Here is a 17,834-nt window from a genome sequence, read left to right as displayed (position 1 = left end):
GGAAAGACAGTTTAAGACAAGTAAAATTCCTACAAAAAGCCATCACTGAATTTGACAGAGACTGAGATTGCTTAACTGGCATCACTTACGTTGTCAGTCCCTTAAATGGATTAAGAAGCATATACGTTCTTGCTTGTGGGCATGCAAGTCAAACTTCACAGAGCCATTGAGCACTTAAATAATGAGATGGTTAAGCTACAACTTGCATCTCTAAGGGCTTAAGTATATTGAGAAGTCCAATTTTAACTTCCTTTGTTCCCTGCAATAAACATGAGTGTATTTCAGAAAGCTATGGGACAATGTGCGTACTGCAGTTAACTTGGAACTAAACTTCCCCTCTGCAAGACTGTTCCCAACGTCCTGCTTCCAGAAGGATTCTACATATGCTTGTGCTGTTGGTGCTCATAGAAATCGCACACCTACCTCCTCACCTTTCTCTCTCTGTGTATTGAAGTTGCAGTCGTAGTATCAAAATACAAGCAATCAGTCATTCACTAAGAATTCACGGTTTAGTGAACAACAGCAATGCACACCACACCAATGACTGCTGTGGGATAAGCCTGCTCTTGGACCTTGCCAGGTCAGAGTCACAGCCAAGGAGTGAGTGACCTGAACAAACAGCCACATCAGTGACCGTAACTTGCATTTTTCCCTCTACCTCACAGATGGGTCATCCACACAGCACAGTGCATTGGAAAATGCATTTTATTTTAGGAACAGCTTTAATTCAAAAGGAACCGCGGTACATTTATCTCCAGGCATATCAAAGACACTCATGATCTTGACTGCTTTGGTGAAAAAAGCATTCCTGGAATGGAAATCTGGAAGTTTTGCATAGAAGACAAAAGTGCAAACAGAATAGGAAACAAATGCTGTCTTACTACTTGAAATCCTATTCTCTCTTCGTATTTTCAGATTGGCCTAGACTAATAGGTTATAAGCATTGCCTAACAACTCACAAGAAACTATGGACTGGTTTCTGCCTGTAGCTTGTTTTTTTCCCCACCAGAAATCAACACCTAGGCTATTTCGGATTAGTTACATGGGAACTGATGAAGTTCCAGCAAATAAATGTATTGCACTGACAACCCTGAGAGTTATCTGTGGCTTTACTTACACACTAGGCATGTTCTTGTAATACGGTCCATTACAGATCTTAATATTGCAGCACATTTTGATGGGTTTCTCTCTTTAAGCATCATAGGACTGCTACCAGGTCCTTGGGGGAAGGCCTCCTCCTCTGTGCTCTCCTCCAGTGCTAATCGTCTCTTTCTGCCCCGACGCCTGGTTCCTGCTGCAGTCCTGGGTGTGCTTGATTCCTCGTTTGGCTGGGCAGCTCTTTGCTCAGGAGCATGTGTTTTTTCTAGTTTAGCATGTGGGACTCCTCTTATTCTTCTCTTAGGAGTATCGAGGATTCCCACTTTCCCACCTGCACACATGTCTTCCTGAGCAGAGAGAGATTCTGTGTCTGCCAGGAGATTTTGTGCCTGCTTCCTAGCACTTCTCCTCGGAGTGACGGGAAGTTTGAATTCTGTTTGAGGAAGCGATGATTTAGACAGATCAAGGTCAGAATTTTCTGAAACTTCTGATGAACTCATCTTTCTTCTTCTGCCTCTTTGAGTTGCCACCGGTAAAAGGAGTTGGGCACTAGGCTGCACCTCTTGATCCTTGACAATATTTTCCATAAATTGTAAATTAACGCTTTTCAGTTTTCTTGCACTTCTGCTGGGACTGACTGACGTTTTTATCTTATGACCCGTGTCAGTCTGGCCAGTTTCTTGACCTCCTGCTGAACTTTTCCCTCCTCTAGTCCTTTGGGAAGTAGCAGAAGCGATAACGCTACCTTCAGCAAGAGAAGTTTCCTCATTAGCCTCTCCCAAGAGTTCAGCTGCAGCTTCCTTCGCTCTCCTTAATCTTCTTCTTGGAGTAGCGGCTACGGACTGTGTAGGGAGGGACAATGTTTGTCCATCAGAAAGGCTGCTTTCTACTTTTCCTGCAGTACTTGGTTTAGGCTTCCTGCCTCTCCTAGGAGTAACAGGCATCACAAGCGTTTGCTCCTCTTGAGCATTTTCTTCCGTTTGAAGACTAGAAGTCTCAGGTGCTTCTTTTGTTCGCCTGCTACTTCTCCTAGGAGACAGTGCAAACAGACCTGGTTTGCCTGTCTTCAGTAGCTGCTGAGTGCCTGCCGATGGAGTACTTAGCCTTCTACTCAGCTGTCCCCTTGCACGTATTCCAGGAGCGATGCCGTACTCTACTTGACGTACGCTGGTTTCGTCTTCCACTCCTTCCGGCACAGTTCTTAAGGGAGCTTTTGCCTTCTGGAATCCAGTTACCTTCTTACCTATGGTTTCATGAATAGATTGTTCTGCAACTTCAGATGTAAATTCTTTACTTCTTGTGTCTTTGATTGCATCCGGTAAGTTCTCAGCAGTAGCTGCCTTAATGGGTTCAGGCACATACGGGAGCGACTCTGCAATATTTTGAGATGCCTGATCACTAGTTACAGTGGACACCGACTTGGTAACATGTTCTTGGTTTTCAGTATTGCCTAAACTGTTGACAGGTTTTTCCTCTGTTGTTGTGCCAGCTGCTTTAGAAGCATCTACTAATGTAGGGTCTCCCATCTCTGCTTCACCTTCTTCTCCTTCCAAGACTAAAGTAAAATTATTCTGAGATAGAAAAAGCTCTCCATCTCCCTCAGCTGCATCACATTCACCATCTCTGTTATCAGGCAAATGACATGCAAACTGTTGCTCTGTACTATCATAGCTGTACTGAAGATTGCCTGAGGGATGTAGTTCACTACATGGTGATGTTTCAGGTGCTTCTTCTGAGGTTTGTGCCTTAACCGCACCGTCTTCAAGAACCTAAAGTTAAAAAAGGTCTCTTAATGCAGTATCAGTTACCAAACAGACTAACTTCAGGCTGAGCTAGATGAAGCTGAGGACACTGAAATGCTGCTTTTCCTTTCCGATCACCACCAAATGTAAAGTTAGAAACATACCATGTACTCTCTACTACAGGTAAAAGTTTATGCGTTTAAGGGACAGAGAACAGAGTATCCCGTGTATGCAATCACATGCTCCATTTCTGATACTTCTGTTCATGACTAACGATTTGCCACCACCCGTGAACAAAGTGAGCAGTTTTACAATACAAGCTGTACACCCAGCTGGCAGTAATCATCACATTGCAGTACTTTCCGCACTGACTACAAATCCACACAGAGTGACCGACTCTGCATCTAACGGGGCAAAGTACAACGATGTCCCCCAAGCTTAAAGTTTCGCTCATCATAGGTGTCACCGCAACACTTAGTCAAACTGGCCAGGTATCACATCGCACAACTCAACACCGCACTTTAAGGAATCACTTGGATTGCAGGAGACAACACATAGATTCTAAATACCTCCATCGCAGCCTTTGTAGCTCCCCGTACTGAGCAATTATTCTCTCCTGCTAGAGCCACATGAGACACTCAAGCTTTTATGCTGAGAGCAAAAGTAGTCTCTGTTATGTATTTCAAGTGACTCAGGTGGCCAAGGTAATTTAATCAACGCGTGAAGACCTTTGCCCAACCCTCTAAGTTATAGGGCTAGCCAAAGAGGGCAGAAGGAGGAAGCCATTCAGCGGGAGTCTCCATAGAATCTGCTTATTTTCTTGCCTCCTGCCTTGCCAAAAGTTGCTAAAGCATCATCTTTGATCGTATTCTTAAACAGTTGTTCAACCCTAAACAAGACCTGAACGACATGCAGGAGACCTCGCATAGGACCATGCTGGTTTCAGCAGCCCAAGGATATGCAAATTTTCAAAGTCCTCAAACACTATTGGAATTAGCCTGGCAGAGAAGGGGAAGATGCGGGAAGATTTCTCCTCCCTAGGCTGGCTCCCCAAGGAGAAAAGGTAAAAAGTGGAATCATTAACAGTCTCCAGGCGATGGCACCCGAAGGACGGAGATGCCCCCCATAGGTGGGCTCGCCGAGGAAAAAAGCTAAAAGCTGTAATTACTGATAGTTTCCGATGGATGGCTCCCGAAGTACGAAGGTGACGGCAATACCGAGTACAAATACCAGACTAGTTTCACGACCACCAGCAATTCTACCCTGTCATAAGCCGGCGTTACAAAGTGCAACGACAGGGTAACTCCAGCCCGGTTCCCACCGGCCATTAACAGCACGGCAGGGAGCACAGACTGCAAGCGAGGTATTAGCGCAAATTTGAGAACAAGTGCATGTAGTTGCGCAACACGCATCTAGCAACATGCCACGCTTCAAAGCTAAATTCGAGAAATACTAGTCATAGAATCATAGAATCGTAGAATCATTTAGGTTGGAAAAGACCTTCAAGATCATCGAGTCCAACCATTAACCATGCCCACTAAACCATGTCCTGAAGTACCCTGTCCACTCACTTTTTGAATATCTCCAGGGATGGTGACTCAACCACTTCCCTGGGCAGCACATGCCAATGTTTGACAACCCTCTCAGTCTGCATAAACTTTCCTTTTATGCTTACAAATCTACGACCGAGAAAGTAGTAAGCAGCTTGTCCTAAATTCAGTGAAGGTAGACAAGCCAAAAAGACATGTTTACGTATAACTCAGTAAGAACCAGTCATAATGAAAGCAGGAAAACCTTCACTCTACTGCTACAGGAATGACTGCAGCAGCTTTGTGACCGTCTCACGTACCGGCTCCCTTCTTCCCATCGCAAATTCTCCATTTACTCCTATAAGTGAGTGATTTATGTATTCCCAAGTCTATAATCATCTTCTCTAGAGCGTTGTCCTAAACCCCAAAGCCGAGACGAGCGACGTAAGCGACTGCCTATTCAACTTCATCTGAAATCTGCGACACCGAAAAGCATCTTCTGTTGCTTGAGACCAATCTATTTGTGCTACGCCTACCTTTCAGTTTGTATTTCACTCTAACTATTACTAATTCCCGTGAGTACAACCCTACAGGAAATCGACAGCATACTCTATGTGGTACTTAGAGGACATCCACAATGAATCCAAATCACTCATCGGCCCCAGCAGAAGTGAGAACAATGGGGAAAACCTGCCACAACTGAGGAATCTCTGGCTCTGATTTTCAGCCCTTGTGAACAACCTTTTAAAATTCATACTTTACAAAGTTGAGATGTTAAAACCCCCGCATTTTCACACGCACACAAAAAGAGTTTTAGGCAGCTGGAAATATCTTGACACTGAAATTAACTCATTACTGGGAATTCTCTTTATGTTAATAAGGAACAAATAGCAAAGGATCTAAGCACCCAAATCATTCTGAAAATGAGTTTGGTTCCCACGTCATTTTGTCATTTGGTAAACGGCCTCCGGTATTGAAAAGCTGCACTCCCCAACTTTTCTTATTGTCTTTAACATTAAAACTATTTCTTTTTTTAAGTCAAATAAGAAACATTTACAGTCTAGCAAACCAAATGAAGGCATGGTGATTTTAAAAAATATTTAGGCGGGTTTTGGCACTCCTACAGCTCTCAAAGGCCCAAGTCTTGACAGGTTCTATTCTGTGTTATCGGTACAGCAAATGCGTAGGAGAAAAACCTATCTGCCCTTACCCAACGAGGTTTGGACTTGTGTTACCCAGCTAAAGAAACTGAGACAGTTTTGCGTGCCTTCTAATCGTCAGTTAGACAGGACTGTCCTCAATTTGCAAGGTGTTTTCTCTTTAGTAGAAAATGGGAAAATAGTTTACTTACATTAATTTCCTCAGTTTTAGGAAGATTGTTAGAAACAGTTACTTCTTCCTGTGGAAAAGGAACGTTTCCTTCATCTCCAGCTGCTTCTGGGTTACGTTCTTCAGGTAAATCCACACACTTCCCCTCAAGGCAATTTTCTGAATGAGTACTGACCACTTCCTCGCTGTCAAGGATACGTATCACAGCTGGAAGAGATTTATATCATTTTAACTTAACTGCTCTATAAATGAGATGCGTTTAAGCAACAGGAAGTAACAGAGGGAGCAGGAGCCAAGAATACAGTTCTCCATCCTGCCACATACATCGGGCTTTCCCCAAACGCTAGAAACCAGAACCATCTACCCGGCAGCTAGGTATTCTTCACAGCCTGAGTACTGAGGGATGCATCATCTTTCAAAATAGTAACTCAAGCAGCAGATCCCATAGCACACAAATTAGTAGTGGTGTACAACACCGAAATACATAATGATCTCTCCTTCTAATATTTGACATTCTACCCGTTTTCTCAGTACCTTTATCCAGAACAGGAACATTGGCTATGCATTTTCTACAAGGACTTTCTCTGAGGAGGGTATTCTTCTCTCTACAGTTTAATGAAAGGTAGCAGTAACATGCTAGTACTACTTCAGTCTGAGACACCTGTAGCGCTATGGCAAACTGCATGTTTTACTTGAGGCCTTCAGCTGCCTTAACTCACATAACATCTCCCACATACTGTACGTACATTCACCCTCTGCCTGCAGGGATTCAGAAAGCTGTGGGTTTGTTGCAACTGGTATGGCTTTTTCTTCTGATGAAGAGGACATTTTGGACTCCTGCTGGTTTGCTTCACTGCATGAGCAGAAAGAGAGAAATCCATCACAAAGCTTCAAAACAAACCTTGAAGAGCTTTACAAATTACTTTCTCACTGTAAAGTCTTCCAGTTTCCAAACAGAAAAAAACTAAGGAAAATGAGAAATTCCTTTACCAACACATCGACATTCAATTCCCGACTCATCTTGTGCAACGAATCAAGTACTTAACATTCTTCCCAGCTATCTCACACTGGATAATAACATAACAACAGAGTTGTATTAAAGAATAATATATTCTTTGTCTTCTGTAGAAAGAGTGCAACTGCCATACTCGAGGTCTAGAACCAACTGAACAAAAGTTTGTGCCACTGTAAGTTACCACTTGAAATTAAGGGTTATTTCATCGCTAACGTCTCTCACTAAGCAGTTGCAGCTTTTAAAGTACCTGGTGAGAAAACTGCTTCCCTTTCCAGAAACAAACAGGTGCTAATTGACCACACACAGAAAATAGAAACTAAGTGTATAAATTACTGCCAGAAAGTAGTCAAGCCCCACAATAAACCCACTAAAGTTACAGGAATCTCAGGTGTAATTTGCACCGACATAACATTCAGACAAAAGCAGGGCTTCTCTTCACAGTATCTGCTTAGTAACCCCCTCAAACTGTAAAAAGGTGCATATAGCCTGCTGAACAAAATCCTTATCCCGCTACTTTGGGGTCTGCAATGATTTGAGAAAAAAAGGCTCAAACTGACAGCTCGTCAATTTGACTTCTCTTCATGCCACATTAGTTCTGTCCACAGACAGAAAGGAACAGGAAACCTGTTGTATTTAAGAACACAGGAGAGAACCAATACCAGCTCAAAAATCATAGTTTTCAAACACAGGAAAGCCAGCAGTCACATGTTGTGTGAACCTAAAGGTGTATCTATATTTCATAAACTTACCCTTCACTTGCAGTCCCAGAAGTAGCAGCCTCAGCAGCTTTAAACAACCATTTACCATCCTCAGGAAGGGTAAGACGGTCAGCATTTGATTCTTCCACAAATCCTACAAAAACAGACAGATGGGTGACTTCCCTGTTGCACTTAACATCATTTCTTTCAAAATGCTCATATGATTTTCGAGAGAGCCGTAACGCATTTCACCTAGGATGGTGATCTAACAAAATAACGCTACCAAGACTTCAACTGCACAGAAGGTCTGAGTTCTTCTGTCCAGTAAAACCAGAAGTCTGATGCATAGTTTCCGTCAAGAAAACAACATGGCCATTGACATTCTGTTTACAAACTCAACTTGATATGTTACTGACCTAATACATAAAAACCTCAGGAAACATCCCTCCTTCTTAAAATTGGGTCAGAAGTTTTTCTTATTTCTCTTTGGATATTTAACTCATCCCAGCAATGCTTCTTTCCTTTCCTGATTTCGTTTCCCCTCTTCTACAAGAATGCATCTAAGGTCGTCTCCTGTTCTTTTCTCTAGCGGTTGACTGGTGGTGTTGAAACCCAACTGCTTGCTAGCCTGTTTTTCTCTCAACAGGCCAAATTCTAGAAACACCCTCCTCCTTTTCTTCTTTGTTTCTGCCATCTGCTTCCTCCAGATCCAACAATTACCTTTGCAGACAGTACGCAGGACTGGGATAATTTTGCTAGCTCAGCCCAAACAAGAGCTATACTGACTGCCCCCTAACGCTTCCAGAGGACCGAAATTGTACAGAACTGTTTGTACCATAGTCCGGCAATGACAAACTTTCTTCATAAGGTTATTCTTTAATGATTAGGACCTTATCATTGTTTTTAAGGAAAAGCACCCTTGATTTCTTGTCCAAACACAGGGCAGCTAAAAGCAGACAGGCAAATGTTTTGACCTATCTTACTAGAAACACTCAGACCTGGAGAACCCCTTTTACCCATGTACACGGAGTCCCTGTCTGGGCACTGCTCTTATTGAAAAAGAAAAGGAGCTGAGGAGCTTCAGGAGCAGCAGTCACTCTCCAGGATCCTCCGGAATCATCTCAGGCTTAGGACTGAATCAGGCTGCATATGATTCACTGATACCGGAGTACACGCTCCCCGCTACAAACTGTTTCGAGACCTCGGACGCAGAACTCCGACACTTGCATACCTCTCCCAGGAATAGCAAACTTTTGTTCTAAGGAGCTGAGCGGACTGAGCTCTGTTTGTCCAATCCTGACTGTAGCTGTGTTTACACATCTTCTCCCTGTTCCTGCACCACTGTCATTCCCAGCTCTTCATCACTGCTCACCACCTAGTGAGCTACATCTCTTCTAATCTGCCAGCAGACCTGCTCATATGAACACATCCTCAGCAGCTGCACTGGCTTGAATGAGTTGAATTGAGCTGAATTACCAAAGACCAGCTGAAATAGGTTTGGAAAAGGCTGCAGAAGCTGTTGAGCCAGCAAAAGGAGCAAACATGGCTGTAATGAGAAGCAGATACACAAGCAGACTCACTTCCCAAAGAAAACTACTTAACTGAGCACTAACGAGGGGGGTAAAAAAACAAAACAACAAAAAATTACCTATCTAGTCAAAGCACGCCATAGGCTAAACGTGCTGTAAAAAAACCTGCAGCCTACAGAAGTCCCCCTAAAACAGAACCAGAAGCCTAAGTTTTCAGCTTGTACCCCTCTCAAAACTCCCACAAGTCGCTGCTGCCTCTCCGCTGCAATTACACACAAGAAATGCCAGCCAAAAGCAGTATACATGCAGAATGTCCACGAGACCTAAAAAAGGGCTCAAAACACAGTGGCAATTTTGAAAGCCTAGGACAAGGAAGTGCCTCGGACATTTGTGAATGCTCATCATGGACTGTTGCACCCGTCAGTAATTTAGCCTTTTGAAGACATTTGAAAAATGCAGAAGCTTAGGTTATCATAGCAGGAAACACACCAGCTGCTTTTCTCAGTTCTGATGAATCTGGTTGTCCCATCGGGAAGGGTTTCTCTTCAACTATTTCACTGTCTTCCTCCTTCTCCAGTTCTTCAAAATCGGCAGTTTCTTCAGCGGAAGAATTAGCTGGATTAGCAGCTATAAAGATGACTTCATCTTCAAAATCGCCAGGTGATTTTGCATCATGATACTCCAAAGCAGCTTGGTCTGACCTGGCAGAGAAGTTACTGTTTTCTTTGCTGACATCCGTTTTCTCCAAACTGTCTCCAGACTCTTCCACTTCAGCACCACCTTCCTCGGGATTGCTCAGAGGAAACAGAGCTGGTTTATCTCTACTTTCCGACCAAGCATCCTCCACCACTCCGTGATGATGCTCAGATGAAACTCCAGATGGTGCTTTGTTATCTTCCGTTACCTTTGTTTTTTAAAAAGAAAGTTCACAATCAAGATCACACATATGCTTTTTGTCAAAGCAAGACAAAAAAAAAGAACATATATATATTGATATTTGTCAGTTTTGCAAGTGTCGCCTTAAGCAAGGCGCTACAAAATTAGTTCTCATGCTAGCACTATCTTAGCTTTTAAAGCAGAGTGTAAAAACCAATCCCACTGTTGACTGCTTATTGAGTTTCCACAACCTTGGAGAATTAAGATGAAGTGGGCCTTGTAAGTGCTTGCTTACCCTGTCATCTCAAGGCTGTTCATTGGGTTCACTACTGTGTTTTCAAGAAGAAGGAGCTTTGCATACCTAAAATCATAACTCCAAGATTTCTCTTTTTTTATGCTTGCCTTTTCAGCTTGTATGCACTACTAACATATTTTAGCGTTCACTATGCCTGTGGCGTGGAACAAGTAAATTAATCCGGCCACACTGCACTATTACTAAGAACTTCCTACAGGAGAGAGAGCCTCTTCTTACAGTTGAGTAGCTCTTTATAACAGGCAATAACAGGTACGATAAAAACAGGTTAAGACAATTTGTTAGTACAGGTACGGAAAGCTCCTCCAGGTAGATACTAGCTTTGGAACATTACTTTGGCAACTGCATGACGAGCTGAATCAGGGAAGCCACCTGACAGAACAAAAGGAGGAGCAGAAGGGGGCAACTTCCAGGTGGACAGACTTCATTTGACAACTACACGAATGCTATCGCTGGTGCAAGGCAAGAAGCAAAACCAAGAACTTTAGGGCTAGAGAAGAGACAGCCATACAGCTCTCTTCATCGGCAGTCTATTTTTACCATAACTTAAGGAAACCCAGGCCTTGCAAAAAGAGAGACTGAGAGTAAATGCAGCTCATGACTTTTGTTGCTTTCAGAGGTGTTTCATTCACAAAGCTTAACGAACCCAAACAACTGACTCAATCTGTATTCCTTACCCTCCTGCCATACCACCATTTCAAAAGGTATAGCGGGAAGCTGCACACATGCAATTTGGAACAATCACAGCGCCTAGTGATGCTGGAGTAAAAACCACCAAGGTGGCTGGTATTTGTTAAGAATATGTTCCTGCAGGCAGGTGATGTTACAGAAGGTCTAACATAACCTTTTTGGACCAAATTCAAGTCTGCCGTTCTGATTTGCTATTCCAGTTCTCAATATAAGGAGTATTGGAAAACTTGAAAAAAACTAAATCAAATCACAGTCTGTAAAGCCTTTAACTATAAAGATCACTAACTACAGGCCAGCTTACCCCAACAGTCCATTTTGCATTCAAGTTCTCTTCCCTGAAAGATACTCTACGCTCCTTTGCTCGTAGAGGAGGAGGTAGAGATCGTCCTGGAGATGCAGAAGGAGTTGCTAGGGGTGTAGTGCGAAGGCTGGATCTGAGAATAGACCAAGGAGTAAACGCAGGAAAAACAGAAGCAGCTGTGGCCAAAGCTTTTGTTACTGTTGATAACGGCTTTGGTCTTGCAACTGTAAAGCAAGAGGGGAAAAAATATCAGCCTTGTGTGATCAAAGTCATGGTCAGTTGTCCATTGTATTTCCCTCCTCTAAAGAATTACCTTCTCTTGAGACCGATGAAGGCAAGTGGTAAGGCTTGGCTCTCTCTCTGGCCAGCTTCCTTTGAACTCTAGGAAGGATCTTGCCACATTGGTGCAATGTAGAATTCCTGGCAACTGCTCTCTCTCTCAAGCCAGGCTCACGATCATTCTGATGAACAAAAAGCATAAAGCAAGAAGGTAACTGATTACAAGAAGTTCACTGCACACAACTAAAGTATTAGTTCAAATTAAACCGAGTTTGTACCAGCAGAGAGGACAAAGTTTAGCCTCTGCACTGCTGTTTTTTCCAAAGGGACAAAAAACTTAATGGTATAAAAACCATGCATTTTATGTTTCTTATGAATCTACTGGCTTCTTTCTTCTTTTTTTTTTTTTATAATTAATGCAACATAAAATGTTAGCGTTCAAACTAACTTCCTGAAGAAACAAGGATATGGCATCTTCTTGTCACAAGCATCAATACGTAGAATCCCTGCAAAAAGCCATCACTGAATTTGACAGAGACTGACATCACTTAACTGGCATCACTTACGTTGTCATTCCCTTAAGTGGATTAAGAAACTAAAGCATATACCTTCTTGCTTGTCGGCATGCAAGTCAAACTCCACAGAGCTATCGAGCACTTAGACAATGAGATGGTTAAGCTACAAATTGCATCTCTAAGGATCTATGTGTACTCAGAAGTCCAATTTTTAACTTACACTCGTTTTTATTGCATGGAACAAAGTATTTCACAAAGCTATGGGACAATGTGCGTACGGCAGTTAACTTAGAACTAAACTTTCCCTCTTCAAGACTGTTCCCAACGTCCTGCTTCCAAAAGGATTCTACGTCCAATAACCACACGCATGCGGGAAATATTCCACAGCCTGAATCGAACAGGGTTTGTGTTAAATACTTCGGTGGTTTCATGTTAAACAAAGTTTACAGGCTTTTGCTTCGGTTGGTTGATCCTGTTTTCTAAAACACAAACCTTAACCACAAGAGGTGTCTCCAGTAAATTCAGCTCCGATGCTCTTGAAAAATTCTTTTGTGAGATGGAACCAAGCATATTTGATTTCAATGGGCTGGATGCCATGAATGAAGTAGAAGCGCTGCATGGTGACTGCCAGCTACCACCCTGTGCTGCAGAACTTGAAGGAACAGGACGAACCACCAAATCCGGCAATCTGTGAAGATACACAATTGAAAATATGAACATAAATAAATACATGAAATAAAATCTTGAGCTGCACTCAAGACATCTGAGATGATACATAACAAAAACATTCAATGAACAAGAAATACAGGTGAACCCGCACTGCTGGGCTGATGGATCAGGCCCATGAACAAGTTACAGGCCTTCTCTTGTTTTTTCATGATTTCGTGACATGTCACACTTAATTTCCTAAATCCCTGCCATCTGAGGCAAGAGTAATGCAATTTTACGTTGCACCAGTGATGTAATTCTCATGTCAGAAGAAAATTCCTCTGCATTTCAATGCTGGGGCCACTTCAAATTCTCCACTTAGTTGTGTCCCCAAGCCGACCTTTTCTTTAACAGGTACAAAGCTAAATTTTGTTAACGGGTGTCCCAACAAATGCGTCGGGCAACTCTGCATCAGGGAGAGGACATGTTATGACTGGTGGTTCTGTAGCTCTAGGCCTAGAATTAAAAGGAAAATGTAACTGACTTGCACTCCCCTCAAGTCCAAACGTACCAGAATTCAAGTTTCACCTTGAATATACTACCTCTAGGAAAATCATCTGACAACTGCTAGCTTCTTTTTTGCTCTTTATAATTCTGCCTGGTTTTGAGTGAAAAAAAAAAGAAAAAGGCAGAAACGAAGCAGAAGCTGGGCACAAAGTGGTAAAAGATTGCTATTTGATCACACAATCAAGTCTACCAAAACCTGTACACCAATAGCTTGTTGGCAATCATGGGTTTCGTTTCAGCTACCTTAAATTCTGTAAACACTTTTACTGTAATGTAAATAGATGTATTCGCATAAATGAGACTATCATAGCAGAAGAACTCTCGCTCCAAGTATTACTTAAGATGAATTGATTCTTAAATGCTATATCTTGTAGGTGCAAAAAAAGCCAAAGAAAGCTTTATTCAGGTGCCCCTTCCCTGAAGGGGCATTTTCCTGCAAGCAAAGAGAGTAGAAGCAAACTTTAGTGAGCTCACAGTCTCTCTGATACGTAAATGCCCAGTCCCAAAGCAATATCACGCTGACGAACAAACTTGCCTCCAGGTTAGCCTCTGTTTTCAAAGGCGTTTTTTACTAAAAGCATGGAGCTCTGAAAATTGAATCTGGGAAAGGTGTAGGAGGAAGAGGAGGAAAGATCCACGGTCTAACACATCTTGAATTTCTTTTAGGGTGCAGAGATGCTGGCCTGCCACAGCAGTAGGGGGAGGACAAACCAAACTCTCTGAAGGATTGAGATACAGGGACTCTGCACATTATCAGAGGTGTTTGCTGGTTACTTTCTCCCTCCGTTTCTCTCTTTCTCTCTCCGGAGAGAATGCCTTTGCTTCACTTGTTTTTTCATTCCCTTTCTTCCTGGTAATATCTGTGCTCCCTCACCCCTAACAATTTAGCAAGCTGGGGCTTTGCTGCAGAGACCATGACAGTGGTAACTGCTCCTATTTGCATAATATCCATCACCCCAGGGCATTTGAGAGCTTTGCAAAGCTTCCAAGCATCATTTGCATTTTTCCGTTGGAGATACTGACCTGTAAGAAGCAAAAGTTGACTTGTTAAAAAATCTGCGGCCTGCAGAGGTCACGCTTATACGCTCCTAACTTTTTTCTGGCCTTAAGATTTGTATTTCTGGCCTTGAGATTTATATTTCTATTTCTTTGCAGGCCAGGCAATGAATCAGCAGTAGAGCTAGCCTGCTTCTGCAGTCTTCCACTTTCCATGCTCTTCTTCGGCTGTGTTCACTTTTGGATGTTGGAAGTGATGGCAGTTTGGAAACGTGGTATTTTCTGTCAGGTCAGTGAGCCAAACCATTGCAAGGTTTCATCAGACAGCAGTACTGTGTTGCGTGTTCATATCTGGCAGCTCTTGTTTGTCCCCTTGCCTGTAAAGCATTGCTGTTTGCTGCAGAGACAGCCTATTACTCCTTTACCTCTCCAGCTCACCCAATGCTGCCAGCTGGTAGATGTTGAAAAATAGTAATTTGTCCACCTTGACTGAAGATCCTGCATTGGGGCCTCTGGGCACCATGGTGTGGGGCTCTAAGCAGCAGGTCAGATGCAAGACACCTCCTGTGTTTAGCAGGCGTGAGCCCATGGACACTTGGGCGCTCTAGGGATTTAAATCCCTTGGAGTTAGGTGATACCTTGTAGGTTAGGTGAATGGAGGTGGTGTGCTTTAACCCCAGCTGGCAACTAAGCACCACACAGCCGCTCACTCACCTCCCTCACAGTGGGATGGGGGAGAGAATCAGAAGGGTTAAAGTGAGAAAAACTTGTGAGCTGAGATAAAGACATTTTAATAGGTAAAGCAAAAGCTATGCACACAAGCAAAGCAAAACAAGGAATCCATACAACACTTCCCATCAGCAGGCAGGTATTCAGCCATCTCTAGGAAAGCAGGGCTCCATCACGTGTAACGGTTACTTGAGAAGACAAATGCCAGTACTCCAAACACCCCCCCCCCCCCTTCCTTCTTTATCCCCCAGCTTTATAGGGTGAGCACGACGTCATATGGTCTGGGATATCCCTCGGGTCAGCTGGGGTCAGCTGTCCCGGCTGTGTCCTCTCCCAACTCCTTGTGCCCCCCCAGCTCCTCGCTGGTGGGGTGGGCTGAGAAGCAGAAAAGGCCTTGGCTCTGGGTAAGCACTGCTCAGTGATAATGAAAACATCCCTGTGTTATCAACACCGTTTTCAGCACAAATCCAAAACATAGCCCCATACTAGCTACTGTGAAGAAAATTGACTCTATCCCAGCCAAAACCAGCACAGGAGGCTTTAAATATTTCAGTGATGCTTGAAGAGCAGACTTAGGCCCTGAACAAAACAGAGGTGCTTAGATACTGTAAAGACCAGGGAATAAATTCTAAGCGGTGGGAACTGTTGTATTTCAAGGTTCATACAGCACTAACAACAGTACTGGGACTTTAGTGGAATAGACATAAGAGTAGTAAAATGGACAATTAAGCTGGTCTCGTTAAAGGATATGCTCCTGTTTTTGCATGTCAGCCCTGCACCTCATGCTCCCAATGCTTGTTACTCATAATGAAAAATTTCAATACAGAACTCGGATCCCAGGTTGCAACTGAATGAAATTGCTTCATATCATTGAGAATTTCCCTGCCTGGTGATTACACAGGAACAGGACAGAGCCCTTAGGATGCTCACTTGGAGTTATCTTGGATTTATGCAGCTGTTTGTGGAAACCTGCTCTAGTCAGACTGCTTGGAGTTGGTTTGTGCCTTTACGAAAGATGTGTGGAACAGTATGCAGGGCCCTATCAGGAGAAAACTACTGGCCAGGGAACATATTTTAGTAGCCCTCTGGGATGGCTTCACACAGGAGTATGGGGTGGGAGACCGCTCTCCCTGAGGCAGCTGAGAGGAAGGCACTGAGGCAGACAAGCCTGGTATTTCTAAGGAAAATGCTTTTACAAGAAACCAGTGTGAACCAACAAACAGCTGGCCTAGCATTTCAAGACATGGGCCACTGGTTGGACTTAATTTGAGGATATATTAGTTCAAGGTGCTGATTGTGACTGCTTCTGTAGCCAAGCCTTGAGTGTTGGGCATTTAGAGCCTTTCCAAGAGTCCTTCATGGCAGAAATCCCACGTGCTGTGAAGACCTGCTCTCAGAAGAGATGGCAGCAGCTGATCGGTGCCTGCTTTTTCTAGCGCTAGGCCCCGCAGCTTTACTGCTGTCAGCTAATTTATGTTCATACGGCATTAGCAGCTGGAGGCCCCTCAGGGCGAGGACCTCTCTGCATGAGGTGCTCTGCAAACCCCTGCATGGCCTCAGCATCTCGCAGTTTCAGGGTCTTCTTCAAAGTGCCTCGATAAGGAGGGGAAATCTTTCAATGCTTTTGGTCCAGGCTGGGTTATGCTCAAGGCAAAGGTGTGTCAGTGTACTTGGCTTCTCCTCATCTCATTGTGTCTGGCAGTCACAGGAGCCCAGAGAGCAATCAATCACCCACCTTTGGGGAACAACCGCTCTGGGCCACAGCTCTAACAGAGACCGTCGCAGTGCTCAGTGGGAGCAAACTTGTGTACAGTACTCAAATAACCGTGGTGTCCAGCACAACACCTCATTAGAGCTGGAATGAGGGCTTGTTCAAGTGCTTTTTGAAGGAGCTAATGAGGTTTGGCATTCAGATCAGCTTATTCTCAACTCTTCATTTGCTGCCCTGCGTAAGCTGCTGCTTGTGGTAACTCTTGTTTTGATATAGAGAGCAAACTGCTAATTGCTTAATGATTGTTTCTCTCTGTAACTTTACATACCAAAGACTGGTGTTCCTCAAGGATTAAGCCTGTCAGAGACTGGTACTTGGGAGTGATGAGCAAGAAGGAACCATGAACAATCACAAAACTTAATTAAATGTTTGATGTATTTACGATCTTGTTAAGAAGGCACAAGTAGAGACCTTGCTTGAATAGATAGGGCCAGAAAAGACAAGAACTCCTGCTTTTGTTCTCATCCTTGTAGATAATTTAACTTAAACTAACCATATGATTTTACACCACTGAGAACTTAGATAATAAAAGCACTAACGAGCACTGATGTATCAAAATATGTAAAAGACCATACTGCGCAGTGTGGGATGATTAAAAGAATAGATACATAGCGAACGAGAGACACAATGGGGCTGTTCAATCTGAGCCAGAGGCACCCACAAGCAGCAGGCCTCACGGACGCAGCGAAGGCTAACTGTTTCTACAAAGTTTGATGAAACAGGCACAAAAAGCCAAGCAAGATGGGCCTTCGTGACCGAAAGCAGAATCATCTGAGGAGGGTCAAATAGCGGACAAGTGAGGAAGACTATGGAAGACCACCAGAGGACTTCCGAAGACCACCAGAGACCTTCAATGCGCCTGCGTAAAAGACATTTGCATATGCTAATAGTTTCCTGGAAAACTAAGGAATATGTATAACATTTCTCGGAAATCTAATGAATGTGTATGTAGAACATGTACTTAACCTGCACAATTAGGCCCGACGGCGCGCACGACTTTGGTGGGACGACCCCCCCCCACCCCGTGCTGCCCAGCGCTGAATAAACATACCTACTTTACAATCTCACCGATTGTGGAGTCTGTTTTCCGCACGTCAGTTTCATGGTTGAGCAGCCCTGCTCTGCTGAGAAGCAGCCATTGTAGGAGCTTTCGATAGGGACATTGAACTTTTAAGATCTTCCAAATGAATGCTGAGGGCACAACTTGTA

The 17,834-nt window shown here is 43.5% G+C and overlaps 1 protein-coding gene across 1 annotated transcript; it reads right to left on the bottom strand.

Moving 5' to 3' along the window:
- Nucleotides 1-848: 848 nt before the first annotated feature.
- On the bottom strand, nucleotides 849-14,648 carry LOC142028406 (protein ELYS-like). Its single transcript, XM_075022279.1, has 7 exons — nucleotides 14,551-14,648; nucleotides 11,121-11,253; nucleotides 9,430-9,844; nucleotides 7,463-7,565; nucleotides 6,445-6,551; nucleotides 5,721-5,905; nucleotides 849-2,867 (listed from the first exon to the last, which is right to left on the bottom strand). Exons 1-7 carry the CDS (start codon nucleotides 14,646-14,648, stop codon nucleotides 1,110-1,112), a joined length of 2,799 nt encoding a protein of 932 aa, XP_074878380.1. The 3' UTR covers nucleotides 849-1,109.
- Between the last annotated feature and the right edge of the window lie 3,186 nt (nucleotides 14,649-17,834).

Source organism: Buteo buteo, unplaced genomic scaffold (assembly GCF_964188355.1).
Source record: "Buteo buteo unplaced genomic scaffold, bButBut1.hap1.1 HAP1_SCAFFOLD_341, whole genome shotgun sequence".
Lineage (NCBI taxonomy): Eukaryota > Metazoa > Chordata > Aves > Accipitriformes > Accipitridae > Buteo > Buteo buteo.
Note: the sequence above shows the minus strand (reverse complement) of the source record. Positions and strands in the feature narration are given on the sequence as shown.

Excerpts from the sequence above, each read along its gene's own strand:
- LOC142028406 (XM_075022279.1), bottom strand. The coding sequence starts at position 14,648 with ATGGTGCCCAGAGGCCCCAATGCAGGATCTTCAGTCAAGGTGGACAAA. Across the intron at positions 9,845-11,120 it reads ATGCAAAATGGACTGTTGGG|GTAACGGAAGATAACAAAGC; the intron begins GTAAGCTGGCCT and ends TAAAAAACAAAG. Across the intron at positions 5,906-6,444 it reads CCTGCAGGCAGAGGGTGAAT|CTGTGATACGTATCCTTGAC; the intron begins GTACGTACAGTA and ends AATCTCTTCCAG.